The following is an 18976-nucleotide window of genomic DNA, read 5'->3' on the forward strand; positions in this document are numbered from 1 at the left end:
AGGGAATCTGTTGTGGAAAGGATATTATACTCTGGAGGGCTTCTCTACCCCAATTAGTTCCCAAATAACCAAGAGAGAGACCTTTTAGAATTATAAAAGCTTTAAGGCACAGTAACTGGGCAGATATCAATTCTTTAAGTGATTTTGCTCTTTTCTAGCTACACACCACAAGTTACTTGCCAAAACCGTTCCTGTCTGGGCTGCTTCGGATCCATCAGGCCGGCCCTCATGGCCCCATGCTGGTGGTCCATACTGCCCCATGGCAACTTCCTTCTCTCTGGCTTCTTTTCCTGCTTCTCCTGCCTTGTGGTCCCTAACTGAAGCCAAGGCTGGGCACCTATGCTCCGCCTACTTCTCTTCTGCCCCACGACAGGCTGTCAACAACATTATTTAACCAGTCAGAAAATACTGGTGAGCAAAGTTTGCACACCATCACTTGGCGTATGTGAGTATGTCTCTGGACTGCAGTCAGATCTTGGGGGCCAGTATTTTACCACTTGAATGCATAGCACCAGATCAATCCCTGGCAGGAACCTGCCGTCCTTGTACCCTTTAGCTTTTCTCCTTTCTGCTTTTCTGATATTCTAAGGTTGCTTTTATTTGTGGATGTTCTGTCTGCATGCCTGCAGGTCCACTATATGTATGCCTGACGCCAACAGAGGCCAGAAGAGGGTGTTGGAGAAACTTGATTAGCTCCACGTGAGGCTGAACATGGCAACTGTTTGTTCAGTAATCAGGAAGAGACGTGGAATTGTGCAAAGTAAATTTTTTTGTATTTATTTTTTTTAACCCAATCTAGACAGAAAACTTATGTCATAGCCTCTGCCCAACTCCATAGAAGAAATGGAAGCAACGGGGGCCTTAACCAATAACAGTGGCGGAAACTGCACAATAGAAAACTTCAAGAAGGAATTTTATCCTATCATATACCTGATAATATTTGTCTGGGGAGCCTTGGGAAATGGCTTTTCCATATATGTTTTCCTACAGACTTACAAGAAGTCCACATCTGTGAATGTTTTCATGCTCAACCTGGCCATTTCAGATTTCCTGTTCATAAGCACCCTGCCCTTCAGGGCAGACTATTACTTCAGGGGCTCCAACTGGATCTTTGGGGACCTGGCCTGCAGAATTATGTCTTATTCCTTGTATGTCAACATGTACACCAGCATTTATTTCCTAACCGTGCTGAGCGTTGTGCGTTTCCTGGCCACGGTCCACCCCTTCCAGCTGCTCCACGTCACCAGCGTCAGGAGCGCCTGGATCCTCTGTGGGATGATATGGGTTTTTATCATGGCTTCCTCAGTGATGCTTCTGAGGCATGGTTGCGAGACGAAGAACAACATTACATCGTGCTTGGAGCTCAATACCCAGAAGGTGAACAGCCTTCTGATCATGAACCACGTTGCGTTAGTGGCAGGCTTCCTGCTTCCGTTTCTCACACTCACCGTCTGCTACCTGCTGATCATCCGGGCCTTGGTAAAGGTGGAGATTCCGGAATCGGGTCTGCGGGTTTCTCATAGGAAGGCGCTGACCACCATCATCATTACCATGATCATCTTCCTCCTCTGTTTCCTGCCTTACCACGCGCTGCGGACCCTCCACTTGCTCACATGGAGTCCGGATTCGTGCGGAGATGAGTTACATAAGGCCATGGTCATCACACTGGCCTTGGCTGCAGCCAACAGCTGCTTCAATCCTTTTCTCTATTATTTTGCTGGGGAGAATTTTAAAGATCGATTACGGGATATATTCAGCCAAGATCGTCTGCGGAAAGTAAAGGCAAAGTGCAATCTTCCTTTTTGTCTGTAGCGGAGGAACAGAATTGAGAGTAGAGAGAGCTGTTACGTAGGCTTGCTCATGAATCTTGAAGTCCCACCCTCTCTCACCCATGACCTTCTCCAAATTAATTTGTATTTGCATCAGTGACCAACAAGTCTTGGTTCCCAACATCTAATTGACTGTAACTTTTGCCAATAAAGCCTATTTCAGAAATTTCACTAGATCTACTTTTAGTGGTTGAACAAACTGTAGAGGGGCTATGCCCTGGTTTCTCTGGGCTGCAGATCTGGTCTCTTCGACTGACTGACTGACGCCTTCAGGCTACAGACCCATGCTCTAACGTCCTTCAGTGACAGAAAACTAGGACAGAAGGGAAAATAGTCCTTGCTGAGGTCACGTAGCTGCTAAGTGACAGAGGGCTGAGTCAGGCTGTCAACTCACTTGACTTCACTTCAAACGACATTTTTCTTAAAAGAAAGTGGCTTGTTCAGACTTATGCGCTCCCCTGAGACAGAACCCAGAGATTGTCTGTGTGTTTTGTTTGTCTGAGGCAGATTTGTGCAGTGCAGCTGAGGCTGCCCTTGAACTTTGAATGTTCCCGCCTCAGCCTCCTGGGTGCTGGGTTACATACTTCTAGGGCTCAGTTACTAGAAACCAGGCCCCTTCAAGATGTAAGAGTCAGAATACTTTTCCAGGAGCCTTTTCTAATAGACTGGTGTCCCACCATGCTATCTGTGACGGCCACCTCTCCTCCTCTTTTGCCTTAAGTGGTCTCTCCTAATGTCCTCCTGATGTCCTTTCTGCTCCCTTTTCTGGTGGCTCAGTCATGACCCTTCTGCTTTGATGAGCTGTCCATTCTTCTGCTCTCTCACTTTAGGGTTTAGTCATGAACCCCATGGTTTTAGGGCTGTCTTTCCTAAGAAGGAACATTTCTAAAGGCTACTTGTCTGGTCCTTTCCCAAACCTGTATGTCTAATTCATAAGGGGAAATAATAGTGCACGGCCCCCTCTCAAAAAGTAGTTATGAAGACAAAGCACATATTAACATATATTGGAAAAAATCTAAAGAATGCAAACTAGTAAACATTACTCGATGATACTTTGTAAAAGAAAACATTAGGATTTTATTATCCACACTACATTTTAAATGGCTTTGGGGACATTGCCACATAAAATGAAATCATTAGAGAAATTTTACCTAAAGCAAACAGTCATTTTGTGCTTAGAGACCTTTCCTGATTGCTGCTTCCTTGAATTTTGCAGTTTTTAGTGTTCTAAAAATAGCCCGTGCCAGTGTTCTCACTTAAGAGGCCACAGTGATTGCACTGACTGTGATGCAGACCGTGATGGAAAGGAGCTCAGAGGTCTGCGTTCATCTGGGCATGAGGGAAGCAGGCCTGTTGGAACTGCTACAGGTGATCCTCGGGGCTTCTGGAACAAATGACTTCAACCATCCTGTGTAAAGGAGTGACGTCATGGAAGTCAAGGTCTCCATGACTCAAAGCTCTCTGGGCTTTCTTAGCTTGCCCTTAAATGCAGAAGGCTATAAACAGCTTCTTACCTCAACACATTTACGTACCTTCTAGAAATATGAGAGGAAAGCCATAATTGTTGTCATAGTGTTGGGTTCTGGCAGGCCCAGCAAGCTAGTTGCCACCACCTGTTCTCCACAGTCCAATTAACGACACATGCAATAGTGAAAAGTACAGAAAGAAAAAAAAAAAAAAAGGAATTCAGTTTGCCCACACTGGGAAGAGGGACAAACAAGGAGGCCTACTGAGCCATGTCGAGGCTGTCTAACTTAAGATTTGGGGTTAAACAAAGGTCAGCGTGTGTATGAGTAAGCAGATCCGGACAGTCATCCTGCTGAGAGCCGATGCACTATTATTGTCTGACCTCCTGGCTCTCAGTCTGTTCTGTATGAAATCTCCTTCTTAGAGACAAAGTCCCCTTCAGGCTGTTATCAGAACTCCAGCCCTTTCCTTCCTGGCATGAGACTCCCAGGGAAATCCCAATTTTTTTTTTTAAGGTCAATTGAAGTGTCCCTTTTTTAGTGTCTTCTGTGGGACAGTTACATCATCCTAGGGAAGCAAGCTTAGACACACCTCAACATCAAGGATAGACGTTACCTCAGGATAAAGGGTTAGAAAAAGATATTCCAAGAAAACGGACCTAAGAAGCAAGCTGGCTGAGAAAAGAATCTATTTTCAAAATAAAAGAAAAGAAAAGGTAAGAAGAAATGTTTGAGGAGGGAAGCCTTTGGGTCTATTGGGATGATATAAGATAAATGATTCATTTTTAATAACTTCATGGATTCCTTTGCACATTTATTTCTATAAAGACGGGCAGTTTTGTGGTCCAGTCATAATATGGCTTCTCATTAAAAGAAACGTAGCTCAGGAGCCAAAGACTGGTTACCAGCAGTTAGAATATCTTACTACAGTCTTTCACATAAAAGGCCTCTCCCTCTCCCCCTCCCCCTCCCTCCCTCCCTCCTTCCCTCCCTCTCTCCCTGCCCCCCCCCTCTCCGTCTCCTTTCTCTGTGCAACCATGGCTGCTCACAGAGGTCCCCTTGCCTCTTCCCTCTCCCCCTTAAGTGCTGGGATTAAAGGTGTACACCACCACTGTGCGTTGAGAATAATTCTCTCAACATAGACCAGAAGAGGGACTTGCCCCAGTCCTCTTTGTCGTTATCTCCTACTTACCCAGTGGCTGTCCCAGGGTCTCTCTCCCTCCTTGGCACTCCCAGTCCTGACCTCTGTTCCACATTCAGGTCCCTGGTAGGACCTGGCCTCCTGGCTCCCAGTCTGCTCTGTACGAAATGATTACCAACATCCTCAAACTGCTTACACAATGTCCCGTTTTATGGCTGTGAAGAGGCACCGAGACAAAGGCAGTGTATAACAGGAAACGTTTAATTGGGGCTTGTTTACAGTTCCAGGTGGTGAGTCCACAACCACGCTGGGGAGGGTGCTGGTGGCAGCCAGGCAGGCTTGGCTCTGGAGCAGTAGCTGAGAGCTCGCATTTGATCGGAAAGATGGGAACAGAGTGAGAGACTAGGCCTGGCACGGACTTTTGAAACTTCAAAGCCCACCCTCCAGTGACACACCTCCTGCAGCAAGGCCACATCTTAATCTTTCCTAAACAGCGCACCAACTGGGAACCAAACCTTCAAATATATGAATGGCCTACGGGAGCCATTTATTTATTTATCATTCATTCATTCATTCATTCATTCAGTTTACATCCTGACTGTAGCTCTCTACCTTGTCTCTCTTCCTCCTATCTGCACTCCTGGTCCTCCGAAAAGGGAAGCCTCCACCAACAGTCTACCTCACCACTTCAAGTCACATCAAGACTGCCTGCATCCTCTTTCCCTGTGGCCTGGCAAGGCAGCCCCGCCAGGGGGAAGTAATCGAAAAGCAGGCAGCAGAGTCCATGTCAGAGACAGCCTCTGCTCCCCTTACTGGAGGACCCACATGAAAACTAAGCTTCCATTGGCTACATCTGTGTAGGAGACCTAGGTCCAGTCCATGCATGGTCCTTGGTTGGTGCTTCAGTTTCTGTAAAACCCCCTGTGCCCTGGTTAGTTGCCCTGTTGGTCTTCTTGTGGAGTTCCTGTCCCCTCCAGGTCCTTCTATCCTCCCCTCAACTCTTCCTCAAGACTCCCTGCGCTCTGCCCGATGTTTGGCTGTGGATCTCAGCATCTGTTTTGATGCAGTGCTGGGTGGGGCCTCTCAGAGGACAGCTGTTCTAGGCTCCTGTCTGTAAGCATAGCAGAGTATCTTACTAGTGTCAGGGGTCGGCTCTCTCCCATGGGGTGGGTCTCAGGTTGGGCCAGGCATTGGTTGGACATTCCTTCAATCTCTGCTCTATCTTTATTCCTGTGCATCTTGTAGGCAGGATTGATTTTGGGTTGAAGTTTTTGTGGGTGGGCTGGTATTTCCCTCCATTCTCTAGGAGTCCTGCCTAGTTAGAGGGTGGCCTCTTCTGTCTCCATGACTATCGCTACTCGGAGTCTCAGGTAAAGTCACTCCTATTGCTGGGGCCAGTCTTTTTTTTTTTTTTTTTTTTGATTTTTCTCCTTTATTAATTTATTCTTGTTACATCTCAATGGTTATCCCATCCCTTGTATCCTCCCATTCTTCCCTCCCTCCCATTTTCCCCTTATTCCCCTCCCCTATGACTGTTCCTGAGGGGGATTACCTCCCCCTGTATATGTTCATAGGGTATCAAGTCTCTTCCTGGTAACCTGCTATCCTTCCTCTGAGTGCCACCAGGGCTCCCCCTCCAGGGGACATGGTCAAATATGAGGCACCAGAGTACGTGAGAAAGTCATACCTTACTCTCCACTCAACTGTGGAGAGTGTTCTGTCCATTGGCTAGATCTGGATAGGGGTTTAAGGTTTACCACCTGTATTGTCCTTGGCTGGTGCCTTAGTTTGAGCGGGATCCCTGAGTTTGGGGCCAGTCTTAATCAAACCACCACACATAATACATCTCTATAGAAAATGTGTCGGTATTTAATATTTTTGTCTTAACTCACCACTTCTAAATGTCCCATTACATTCATAAATGTATTGTCTTATTATAAAAGTTTAAGGGTCTTAAGAGAAATTATAAATGAACTGGGGCTGTTGTTCAGCTGATAAACCGCTTACCCAACATTCAAGAAAACCCTAGGTAGGTTACCAGCATTCTATAACTGGGTATAAGAGTGCATGCCTGTAATCCCACCTTGGAGTTATCTTCAGCTACATAGATAATTAGAGTCAGCCTGGCTAAAAATTAAACTCCCTTGCTTTGCACTGGTGGTACAGGTCTTAATCTGAGCATTCAGGAGGCAGAGACAAGGAAGATCCCTGAGTTCAAACCAGCCTGGTCTATAGAGTGACGCCAGGACAGCAAGGGCTACACAGAGAAATCCTGTCTCGAAAAACCCAAACCCAAAACCAAAACCAAAACAAACCTCCCAAATTTACAACCACCGAAACTGCAAAATCCCAAATAAAAAAGACACACTAACTAGAATATTTTAACAATATTAGTACATTTTCACCAATTAGATAACGTGATTGTCAATATTATACAAATATTTCCTTCCCATATGGGATATGTACACATTCACATTTTGGTTCTCCTCCCCCATATCATATGCATATGATGTCAGCAATTATTTATTGAGTTGATTTTTTAAAATTTAGAACTTTAGCCCAAATGCTGGTGTCATCTCTCCCATGTTTAGTACAAAGAATCAGAGAACACCATTTAAGGCGCCTCGCTCAATGCCTCTGAAACATTTTGGAAGTCAGAGGGAACCCCCCTTCTAGTCTAGTCTAGTGCAAGCTTGCCAAGCTTGCAAGAGGCCCAGTGATGCTGTAAGCAACAGGAAACAGAAGGTCCTTGCTGGATTGTAGATTAGTCTTCTTGGATTGGGACACCCCCACCTCCACCCCCGCTATCATCACTACCACCACCACAGATGCAGAGTTTTAACAATAGGTGCTTATTTTCTTCTAATTTTGATGGCCAGAAGGCCAAGATCCAAGCATCGTCAGGGTTAATTTCTGGAGAGGCCTTAGCCAGGTACGCAGTTGGATGCCCTCTCCTGTATTCTTAGCTTTTCGCAGACCGTTGACACTGGGGGTGGGGTGGGGAAAGGTCCGGCGTGTGTGAGATGCCAGAAAGGCAGCTTCTTCCACATCCGCATGGCTTTCTCAGGTGGTGACAAGGATGGAAGGACAGAGTGGCTCCTGGCCAGATAACATTCTAATGGCTCAGAACACAATGAAGAACGGCAGGGGCATGACCCTGCGGGAGGAGAGGCTGGGAGCGGGGCACACGACAACACAACAAAGGAAAGCGTTGTCTAGCCCCCATCTGCTCAAGATAAAAGTGTTCCTGGGGTAAAGACAGAAGGCAGCAGACGACGCGAAGGAGTCTGAACAAGGCCATTGTCGGTGTGGATGGGAGGGGATTGAGAGCTCTCTGAGATAAGGCTGGCTTTCCCTAGTGCTGCGGTGAGGCTCCTGGTGTGTTACAGGTACCCAGTCAGCCAGAAGGCACATTTCAGACACACTGTCGGGGGGTGGGGTGGGGTGGAGAGGGTGGTTAGGTGAGACCTGTAACAGCGCCCCAGACTTTGTAGGCCCCCAGACCTTAACACAATTGACTCCATGATGGAAGTACCATTCAGGTCATAAAACTCAGCACATGGACAGCACCACCAGCCGAAACGAAAACAAAGACCTAATCCATCGAAGTCTACAGTTGTGGGAGCATCTCTAAATGCACTAACTTTGTTTTTTTTGTTTGTTTGTTTTTTGTTTTTTTTGGCTCCTGTAGTTTTGCTTCTGGATAACTGTTCTTGTTAACTGAAGTATGTCAACCCAGAACATGGTTTCGATGCTTAAAATTTCACCCCGAGAAAGACTCGGGGATACACCCAGTGTAGCCACAGGCTGGCTAATAAAGACTTTCTATTGCCTTAAGCCTATGTCGGAGCAGTCTTCTCAAGTGACTAACCCACGACAAGACCAATCAAAGGGAAGCCAGTGGACAGCACAGTGTCAAGTGAAGAATCTATGTAAAAAGAGATGTTATTAGCAGGGTAAGAAGACAGACAGCTGTGGGGTCAGGCCCTGGTTCCGTGGAACGGCCAGGGGGTCCCAGGACAAGTGTGTATTCCTCTGTGTCTTATTCTTCTCACCTGAGAAAAGTGCATAGAATGCTACTGACTTTTTAAAATTACATTTCAGTAACATGTATGGCCCTGGGATATGACATAGTGTGCAGAGGAGAGAGGATGGATGGTGATGATGATGATGATGATGATGGTGGTGATGGTGATGATGATGATGGTGGTGGTGATGGTGATGATGATGATGGTGGTGGTGGTGATGGTGATGATGATGATGGTGGTGGTGGTGATGGTGATGATGATGATGATGGTGGTGGTGGTGGTGATGGTGATGATGATGATGATGGTGGTGATGATGATGATGGTGGTGGTGGTGATGGTGATGATGATGATGGTGGTGGTGGTGGTGGTGATGGTGATGATGATGATGATGATGATGATGATGATGATGATGATGATGACTTAGGCGGAGAGGTGGGTGCAATGCCTAATCTTGATGGTCTACTTGATGGGACTTAGAGGCAGCATGAATAAACCTCTGTGGATTTCTGTGAGGGAGTCTACAGGTGGGATGGTCCATCTTAAACGTGTGTGATACCATCCTGTGGCCTGGAGTCCTGGACCGAATAAAAAGGTGTGAGATAAGTAGCAGCACTCCTTCCTTTCTGCTTCCCGGTTGAAGCTGAAACGAGTGGAGAAATGAGGATTAACAGGAGAAGAGGCTTTGTAACAGGGGACGGTGGGGGGATGCACAGCACAGAAGGAGAACTGCACACAACAGAGGCCTGTGATAGACCTTGACAAAGGCCCAGACACTGTGGCTGAAAGGCTGGCTCAGTGGGTGGACTTATTGCTCCACAGAAGGCCTAGGGATGCTCTTATATGTCCTGATACCTGCAGCTGTGCTGGGCAGGCTCAGGATAGCTCAGCCCCAAGGAAGATGCCCGGGTCCCAGCAAGATGCAACTGTTTGTCAACACAGGACTCATCAGGTTTGGATGCGGATACCTGCTGGGTAGGAGATGGAAGCGTAGCAAACACTTCCCGTCATCTGAAACGAGGAAAAGAAATGAAAACAGTCGGGGAGCCACTGAAAGGCAGATTTTATGTTAATTCAAAATGAAGTGTTTAATTAAACAACTGTTCTCTTAGCTGATTTTGGATGTTGGGGATTGGTACCACCTTGGCATAGGGTTTTATATGTCAGCCTCACTCCAGCTGTGCGGTGTCTGATTCCCTTTGTTGACGACTTGAATGCCAAGCAGAGTCTTTCTGTGATACTTTCCGTGAGTGGATGCTTTCCGTGAGCATGAGCTGCCTCCTCTGTGGGCCATCTTCCTGTGTTACAGGCTGTAATTGCTGCCTAGGAAATCAGGATGAGACGCAGCCGCCATCAGACCCCAGCATCTCCCACATGCCCACAGGAAACTGTGGAATCACTACCACGTACTGCATATCTGGGTCACAACTATTTTCATAACGTAGTAGAATGCTATTTGCATCGTTTACTCCCACCCCTTCCTGTACGCGTGCTGGGGTTTTCTGGGGCCTCTGTGATGTGTGGGGTCATCGCAGGCTGCGAGCCGTGACACATGCACAATTCCTGCATGCAGCCAAACACTAATTGCATTTGTGTTTCCGTATTTATTTGTATGTGAGTGAACACTCGTCACTGTGTGTATGCATGTGGGGGTATCAAAGGATAACTTACATGAGTGGGTTCTTTCCTGCCACTGTGTGGGTACTGGGACTCGAACTCAGGTCGTCAGACTTGGAGGCAGTTGCTTTTACCTGCTGAGCCATCTCGCCAAATATTTGACATAGAGGTAAACATTAACATGCAAAAATGAAACACTGTCACTTATGCATTTTTAACATTGAAGACAGATTTTTTTCCCCCCTTAAAATGTGTTTTTCAGACATCCTTACTATACATATACAGCTGAGGTGGAATTTTTCCACCAGGGATGGCAATGCTCCCCCTAAGAGCCATAGACTATCTATCAACCCCACCCCAAACCAGGCATTAGAAGTCCCTTATGAACTGTAGGCAGGGGAGTTGAGGAGACTCCTCAGACATTGTAGGCTACCACCATTGCCCTCAGTCTTCTCCCATGGGTTTTAGATAAGTTCCTATTGCTAAAGATACTATGCACTTCAGACACAGGACCTGGAGTATTCCATCTGGGTCTGACCTGGAAGTTTCCTCCCTAAGGACCAGCAGCTTTTCTGGCACCAGAAAGTCATGCCCATTTCCAAGGGGGAGGACCTAGCTATGATGCCTTATGAACTACAGCAGTGACCACCATGGCATGATAACCCTAAGGATGCAGTAGTGGCGCGCATACCTTGGTGGTAACCAACCGCTCTCTATTAAAGTTAAGGCCTGCTGAACAAGAGGCAGCTCACTCCTGGTACTGAAACCCTAGCAAAATACCTGGGGCTACGGAGGTCATGGATCTTGGAGGGCAGCCTACAGTCTCCATTTTACTAAACCAGCATAACTCCTCACTCTAAGCATTAATCATTATGCCCACAGACATGTGTAGATCTCACCCCCTCAACAAAGAATATCTTTTTGCAAGAGATAGAGATAAAAACCCCACAGCTTTATCAAAATGCAGAGAGCAAGTGATCACGTGGTGCCAGTCCCAACCGATTCATCTACAACACAACTCCTACACCGAAGCCTTAGGAAACTTTGTAGAATTGGGGAGTGGAAAGATTTTAAGAGGTAGAGGATCATGAAGTCTGTTGTGAGATTGTGTCTCCCAGAAATAACAGGGAAGCTACACCTGTGAATTCTCAACAACATGGCTGCCTACATAAGTCCTGGAGAATAGACATGCTAACATGGAAGGAAAGCGACTTAGCTAAAAAAAAAAAAAAAAAAAAAAAAAAAAAGAGAGACTTTTGGGTCTCCCGATTCAGTCCTGGGCATCCTGGTTGCAGTGAGCATCAGCAAGTGGGTGGGGATGGGGAAAACTGGGCCAGTCACGTCTGCACAGTGCCATCTACTGCTCGCCTCTTTGCTGGTCTCTGATTGGTCCAGCCTGACCTTTAGACTGAGGGCGCTCCAGTGCCGCCTCCATCTTACCAGGCTTTGGGGAATTCCTCAGGTGGCAGCTAGGCTTTTAAATAACTACACAAGGTCGCTTTCAACAGCCAGCCCTCCCTGGGGGCTTCACCTGGTTTGCAGCTCTATTCCCACCCACCCAGTACGCTTCCACCACCCTCCGTCACACTTTTTCACTTCTAGAGTTTGGTACTCACATTAAGACTCACCCTTCCTTGCTCCTATTATCAGAGGAGGGAAAAAAAATCTAAATATGGATCCAGGCCATTGGACCTACAAATTGAGAGTTTGGTTAACCTCAAGGGTCCCGTTCTTCTGTGTGTTTTAAAATGGAAATATTAATATTTGTCTCCTGGGTTATCAGGAGAGAAATGAGATGTCACAGAATCACTTAGGTGCTGGCTTATGTTGTTGTTGTTGTTTTCCTTCTCTCTTTCTGTTCTGCCAAGAAGCTGCTACCTGTGGGCCTTGGGCTTCAAGAAGTCATTGCTACTGCCCTCAGTCTTGGACTACAAGAGTCCTCATCACAGCCCTGGTTTTTCGGCTCCCTCAGTGCAGGTGTGGTCTCCAAAACCTTTCTTTCTTCATTCATTCATTCTTTCTTTAACTCCCCTTTCCTTCACTTAATTTTTTAAGTATTTATTTTATTAATGTATTTATTTACTTTACATCCGGATCACAGCTTCTCTCCTTCCTCTCTTCCCAGTCTCCCCTCTCTCTCCCCCTCCCCTTTTTCTCAGAGAAAGAGATGCCTCAGTAGATATCAACCTGCCTTGGCTTACCGAGTTGCAGTAGGACTACGCACATCTTCTCCCACTGAGCCTAGACAAGGCGGCCCAGTTAGGGGAAAGCAGTCCAAAGGAAGACAACAGAGTATTTTGAGTATATTTCCATCAATGCTCATAAAGGAAATTGGCCTGAAATTCTCCCTCCCTCCCTTCCTCTCTCTCTCTCTCTCTCTCTCTCTCTCTCTCTCTCTCTCTCTCTCTCTCTCTCTCTCTCTCTCCCCCTTTTGAGTCTTTGTGAGGTATAGGTATTAGGGTGACAGTGGCCTCATAGAATGAGTTTGGCAATGTTCCTTCTGTTTCTGTTTCTATTTTGTGGAATACTTTGAGGAGTATTGGTACTAGCTCTTCTTTGAAGGTCTGGTAGAATTCTATGCTAAACCCATCAGGCCCTCGGCTTTTTTTTTTTTAATTGGGAGACTTTTTAATGACTGATTTATTTCCATAGGCGCTATTAGTCTGCTTAAATTGTTTATCTGGCCTTGATTTAACTTTGGTAAGTGGTATGCATTAAGGAACACACCTGGAGCAGGGGTTGAGACCCAGGAACCCTGCTGGTACACCTTCTGGGCAGCAGAAAGTGTGTCAGCTGAGCTGCACCTAGGCCGCTGAAGGCCTCCTCACCATTACTTAGACTGTGGGATGACACATTTGGCGCCACTTTGGTTAGCTTGGTGGCCACATAGGAGGAAACACAGTGCCAGCAACCGTGGGCCAGGTGAAGCCTTTCTACTGAGCAGTAGTGGGATGGAGTGTAGAAACAAGAAAAGCAAAGAGTAGAGGGACCCCGGAGTCCTCTGGGAGGGGCAGAGAGTGTCAGTAAGTTCACAAGAAGAGAGAGGATTCCACTGGCTACTACAGGAGTTGAAGGAGCCAGAAACAGTGGCCAAGGTTCCCCATTGTGTGCTGCACCGCTGGCGGATCGGATCGTATTGAATCTTCCTGGGTCTATGAGGCAGCCGCAGGGGTCTTACTCCAGATGCTAAAGTTTCCGGAGGTTAATTTGCCCCCATCCACAAAAACTAGCAAATAAGACATTTAATTGATTAATTAATTCATTCATTCACTCAGTAGTTTATGGCAGAGTCTTGTCCAGCTTAGGCTGTCTTCAAATTCAGTATGTGGCTGAGGATGACGTCCTTCCTGACCGTCCTGGCTTTCACCACCCGGCCGCGGGATTTTAGGCATGTGCCACCACCACCTGGTTTATGTTGCGCCTTGTTAGACAAGTGCTCTACCGACAGCTTGTTGTTGTTTGCATTACAGCAATCCTCAAAAAATGAGGCACCTGAGGCGCGGAGAGGATTGTTTTCCTTAAATAAGGGGTTCTTAATCACAGTCCCTTCCCCAGATCTTGGTTTCTTGGGCTGGTCCGTCTATTCATCGTCTCCTCCTCCTCTTTTGTTTTAAGACAACTGTCGTGGAATAAAAAGACTCTCAGCGAAGAGGAGTTAGAGGATCCTGAGGCTGGATAATGCAGTGTTTGGATACTGGCGCTGAAAGAGAAAGAATCACAAGTTTGCTAATTACAGGAGAAGGCTGGGTTCAGGTGGTATACCAGAAACTAGCGCCAGGGGGAGCTGTGGGGTATTCAGGCTCTTCTCATTTCACTCAGAGAGGCTTTGGGCAGAGGCTCCTGAGACAAACTCCGTAGATCTTGGCCTCCATCCCTTGCTGGGTTGTGTTAGAGCCAGAGACTGGTTTGTCACTGACACTAATACTGTTTGCTTCATAAACTTTTTGTTTGTTTGTTTGCATTTCAGCAATCCTCTAAATGAGGCCCTGGAGGCTTGGTGAGGATTGTTTTCCTTACTCAAGGGATTATTTACACCATTATCCTTATTTGAAGTGATGATTCTCATTCACCAAATTGAATTTAATTGATTTTCATATTTCAAGAGCTCGATAGCTGTTAACCATATCTACTTTGCCAGCAGCTTCTGGAGAGGAAAAAAAAAAATCAGCGTCTTTCCTCTGATATCCTGAAAGGCCGCACGTATTCCTCTGGAGTAAATTGATACGTATGCCAGGCCACGCTGAGGAATCCTCTGGCCGAAGGAGAGTCTGTCAGTAAAACACAAGGCAAGGATTTGTGGCTCACAGATGAGCACCGAGAACAGGTTGAGGAAGACGGAAGGGAGACGGTGTTTCAGGCAGGAGGCGTCTTTCTTGTCCTCACGTTCTGGAAAGTGGTCTGGGCTGGACCCTAGAGCACAAGTAGATACCTTTCCAGCAGTCTCATCACGTTAGAAGGCCCTTTGTATGGCGTCTAGCCATCGTCTTGCTTACGTGTCTTTTCGAGATCACAGGAACCCCGGAAGTAGATTTATTTGCCCCCCCCCTCAAGAGACAGAGAGCAGGGAATAAGAGACAAAGACAGCAGACAGAGGAAGAGGGAGAAGGGGAAGGGAAGGGGAGAGGGAAGAGGGGAAGGGGTCCTGGAGGACAAAGGACAGCCTCTGGATAGAGAGGAGCAGACATGGCACATAGGAAAATGGCAGATTATAAAGGTAAAGGGGGAAAGCATGTGTTAGGATGAGGTGTTTAATTTTAACTGGGTATGTTAATTCGTGAGCCCAAGGGGCCTTTTGATTGCTGGATTTCAATACTTTGATAGCCAGACCTTGGTAGGCAGCTTCAGGAGAAGAAAGTGGCCAAATAAGGGGATAGACCTTGGTGGCTGGCTTTAGGGTTGCAACCTAATGGCTTTTAGCAAGGCAGAGGAAACAGGAGCAGGGCAAGGCCTGCCAGAGCCACATGCTCCAGCAGGCTAGAGTCCCTTCAGTGTCTAGGCAACCTCGCAAATGAATTTTCCATGTTCGTTTTCCAGTGTCTTAAGGGAAGCATGTGTCTGAGGTTCTTTTTATATCAATTCTGGCCACTTCAAACCTCCAGGCCTCGCTTGCACCTTTTTGGGGGACTAGCTGGGACCTCAGGCTGTATCTGGATGTTTGGGCCCTGGCCCAAGGGTTTATAGTTTATTGTTCATACATCATTATGTCAACAAGTAGCATTTCTTCCTGGATTGGCAGAAGAGTAGTGCTATAAAGTGTTCAAAACCGACGCTCACTACAGAGAGCTTGCATGTGCCCAGTGTGTGCCAGATTCCGGCTTTCAACTCCCAGCAAAAGACACATACACTCAAACATGCATACACACACACACACCACATACAAACACACATGAACATGCATATACACAAATATACATCCTATACATAAGCACAAACACATATAAAGGCACATACACAAACACACATGGACATGAGCACACACATGTGCACACACACCAAGACACACACATAAATATACAAACATACACAAGCACAAAAACAAATATACACATGTACAAACACATACACACATGCAAACATATACACGCACTTCAGAATTTATTTACACATACACACTAGCCCAGGCAAGGCATCAGGTGTGAATATCTTTGTACTTTGTTCAATTAACACTCCACAACCTATGATCAGATCAATGATGCTGTCATTCTAATCATACGGTAGCGTTCTGCTCCCCAGTATCTATGGCCCAGCATGTTGATATAAGCTGCACAGTTCATAAGGCATTCTCATGAATTAACACTTGGCTTACTCCTTACAATGGCGCAGCTTCAGACTGAGAAGTCCCGGGCTCAGGGGGTCTGTAAAGGTTAATCATCATTGTCAAGTTGACTGGATTTAGAATCACCATGGAAACACCTCCAAGGGGGTTTCCAGACAGGTTTTACTGAAGAAGAAAGGGCCCCTTTGAATGTGGGCGGTACCATCTCCACTGGCTGGGGGCCCTGGACTGCTAAGAAGGAGAAAGGCTGAGCAGATTCACTCACCTCCTTGGGGACCGGATGCAGCGTGACCAGCGGCCCGAGGGAGCCGGTCTCCTTCTCTTCACCGCACCTTCCTGTCATCTTCAAACCATGAGCCCAGAGAACTCCTCCCCTCTCCCCTCCCTCTGGTCCTTTAATTACATTTGTTAGATATTTCCTTACAGCAACAGGAAGAACAGCCAACATAGTGCCCAAGACTACAGAGCTCCTAAGTAGATGGTGCTCAGGCCAAGCAGATCTTTCCAAGGGACATTGCTGTGTCTTCTGTGCATTGTATTTTAGGAGTGAAAACATTGACGCGCTGTGATGATTATAAAAGAAGTGCCTATCGCTGAACTAGGTGCTTCTCGCACATCCTCTATGGGCTCTTTTCGTGGTAAACGACCTAATGCTCATTTTGTTGACGAGGAATCTGTGCTCATCATAGCTACTCAGTAAACTCGCACGGTCTCACATCTGCTGAAGTCAAGCTTTAACTCAGCTCTATCTGACTTCTAAGCTCATGGTCCTTCACTCAGTGGGGCTGCCTCTTAGTCACGTCCCCTTTAGTCAACATTTAAGACAACGGTACTATAGAATGAAGGGACTTGCTCCAGTTCTAAAACATGTCCAGTCATGAGGACCAGATGGGACAGAGCTGAGAGAGAGAGAGAGAGAGAGAGAGAGAGAGAGAGAGAGAGAGAGAAAGAGAGAGAGAGAGAGAGAGAGAGAGAGAGAGAGAGAGAGAGAGAGAGAGAGGAGCAGCCTTCTGAGTATCTATGAAAGATAGATCGCAGGAACACAGCTTCAGTATCCCAGGGGGGAGGGGGGTTCATCTGGGGAGAGCTGGGTTACTACTAGGAATGGTAAGCTACCTCCAGAGTGCTTTTCTGGGCCCCTCCTGCAGGAGTCTCCTCACTGAAAAACCTCTTTAGAGTGGGTGCAAGCGGCAGGCCCCTGGGGAGGTGAGTGTGAGCAGTGAGCTGCTGCTTGTCCCTGGGAACTGAGCGCAGGATTGGCAGCATATGGAATGAAGCTTCATAGCTTCCCCACTCTCCTGTCAGTCAACGTGGCTCCCCTGCAAGCCTCAGTGTCCTTATTGTGTGAGGGGGTTGTGAGGACAGTAGACAATGCCCAGGGAACACCTCATGGGATCCACGCATTTGATGCCTGTCTGTTTTCTTCCCTGTCTCAGGCTTACATTTGGTGAGGGATGTATCACAGCTGCGCAGGCAAAAGTGAATCCTATCAGCAGCAGGCTCTGGATAGAGAAACCTTGACAGCTTTGCAGGCTCCTCTGGGTCCTTCATCAGATGCTGCCCAGGCAGCCTCTCCCACCTGGGCATTTATGCCATTAAAGATGGCAAAGGCAGGTGTTGTAGGAAGGAATGGCCAAAGCCACATGCATGTGGTACTCAGACACTTGTGAAGTGAGCTCTGCAGGATTCTGCCAGCAAACTCCCATTTCTCCCTACAGGGGACCAGGGAGTTGTCCCCACATGAGGTCCCAGCAGAGTGTGTGTCTGTCACATTCTGTGGACCTCTACTCTGGTAGGTTCCCTCTTACTGTCTTTACTGAAATGTCTCCTTGCTCCCAAACCAAGAGTACTGTCTTCTTTGTCTTCCTTTCTTCAGCCACTGACTGCACCATTAAAGTCTTGTTTTGTTATCAGAGTGATTTCCATAAAAGGCTTGGCATCCCCTGGCAATGTGAGCTCCAGCTGCTGGCTTCTCAGTCTAGACAGAAAAGGCCCCCACTCAGCCGAACCCTCACACTTCCTTCTAAATGATGCCGGGAAGCAGCAGCCAGCAAGCAGGAGTACTCATCACTTACTACCCAGTTTTCTGTGGTTTTCAATATGGGCTACTTTGGATCCGGTGTTAGAAGAGACAGAATGCAAGGAGCTGCTGCCCTGGGTCTGCCTCTCCCCGCTGGGGTATCCAAGCACATTGTGCCCCAGGCTGGACTGGAGGGAGGGAGGCTTAGCTGGAGCAGGTGGGCGCAGACAGGTCCATTGGTGTGAGTGCAGGAGAAGCAGTCTTCTCTGGAGACAGTTTTCAGTGAAACAGTTTTCTTTATTGGGGGTGGGTGGGGTGGGCGGCGGGGACAGGCAAGAGCTATATAAACTTTGGGGAGTGCATAGGGGCTTTGGGGGGGGGTGAGTGAACATCATTGGCCGGGGCTGAGGTGCTGGAAATGCTTCATTTGCATAAAGAGGAATTCCAGGTTCCTGTTGGACATGTCCTCCTAAGGAGAGAGGAAGTTTAGCCTGCAACCTGGCCACCAGGTCACGTAGCCTACCTCAAGGGTGGCGGCAGAGGTGAGTATTGCAAGGCTACATGCTCTGTGACATGTAGGCCCAAGAGAGCAGGGAGGAAGCAGTCCTACTTCTGCCAGTCTCAAAACAAGATTTTCTGGGTGTGGACATATCTTGACCAGCCTTCCTGGTCACATGACTCACCTGCCCCACAAGAAGATACACACACACACACACACACACACACACACACACACACACACAGAAAGCAAATTTGGACAGCCTTAGAAACAAACAAAACATGAGGTAAATCAGTGGATATGCAGCTGCAGGGAGGTTACTCACAGCTGAATTAAGTGAGAGTCATTGGAGGATCTATAGAAATGGGGGAAACAGGAAATTCAACAGAAAGACCTTTAGGCAGAAGGAATAACTCATCTAAAGGTGGGAGTTGGCCTGGTGTATGTGTTTAGGTGCATGAGCACCAGGCAACCTGTTTGGGTTCTGTATTTTATTCTGTAATTGCCTTCTGAAGAGTAGGCTTGGTTGGGAAGGTATGATGGGAGTTTGGGCTTCATCCTTTAGACAGAACAGTCCTTGGGAAGCTTTTGAACAAACAAAGG

At 47.1% G+C, this 18976-nt stretch overlaps 1 protein-coding gene and 1 long non-coding RNA gene across 3 annotated transcripts in view; one reads left to right on the plus strand and one right to left on the minus strand.

Moving 5' to 3' along the window:
* The window catches only part of CYSLTR2 (cysteinyl leukotriene receptor 2), a 37357-nt gene extending 35357 nt beyond the window's left edge, over window positions 1-2000 (plus strand). For both annotated transcript variants that reach the window (XM_084768005.1, XM_084768006.1), the window contains one exon: window positions 630-2000. In XM_084768005.1, the coding sequence (XP_084624131.1) occupies window positions 844-1812 (969 nt within the window). In that variant the 5' untranslated portion in view covers window positions 630-843 and the 3' untranslated portion in view covers window positions 1813-2000. The remainder of the gene's footprint in view (window positions 1-629) is intronic.
* LOC311589507 lies at window positions 1723-4592 on the minus strand. Its single transcript, XR_014776572.1, has 3 exons — window positions 4488-4592; window positions 3362-3442; window positions 1723-1806 (listed from the first exon to the last, which is right to left on the minus strand). It is a non-coding gene; the product is annotated as an uncharacterized lncRNA (long non-coding RNA).
* Between the last annotated feature and the right edge of the window lie 14384 nt (window positions 4593-18976).

Source organism: Acomys minous (genome assembly GCF_964271855.1).
Source record: "Acomys minous genome assembly, chromosome: 18".
Taxonomy (NCBI): Eukaryota; Metazoa; Chordata; class Mammalia; order Rodentia; family Muridae; genus Acomys; species Acomys minous.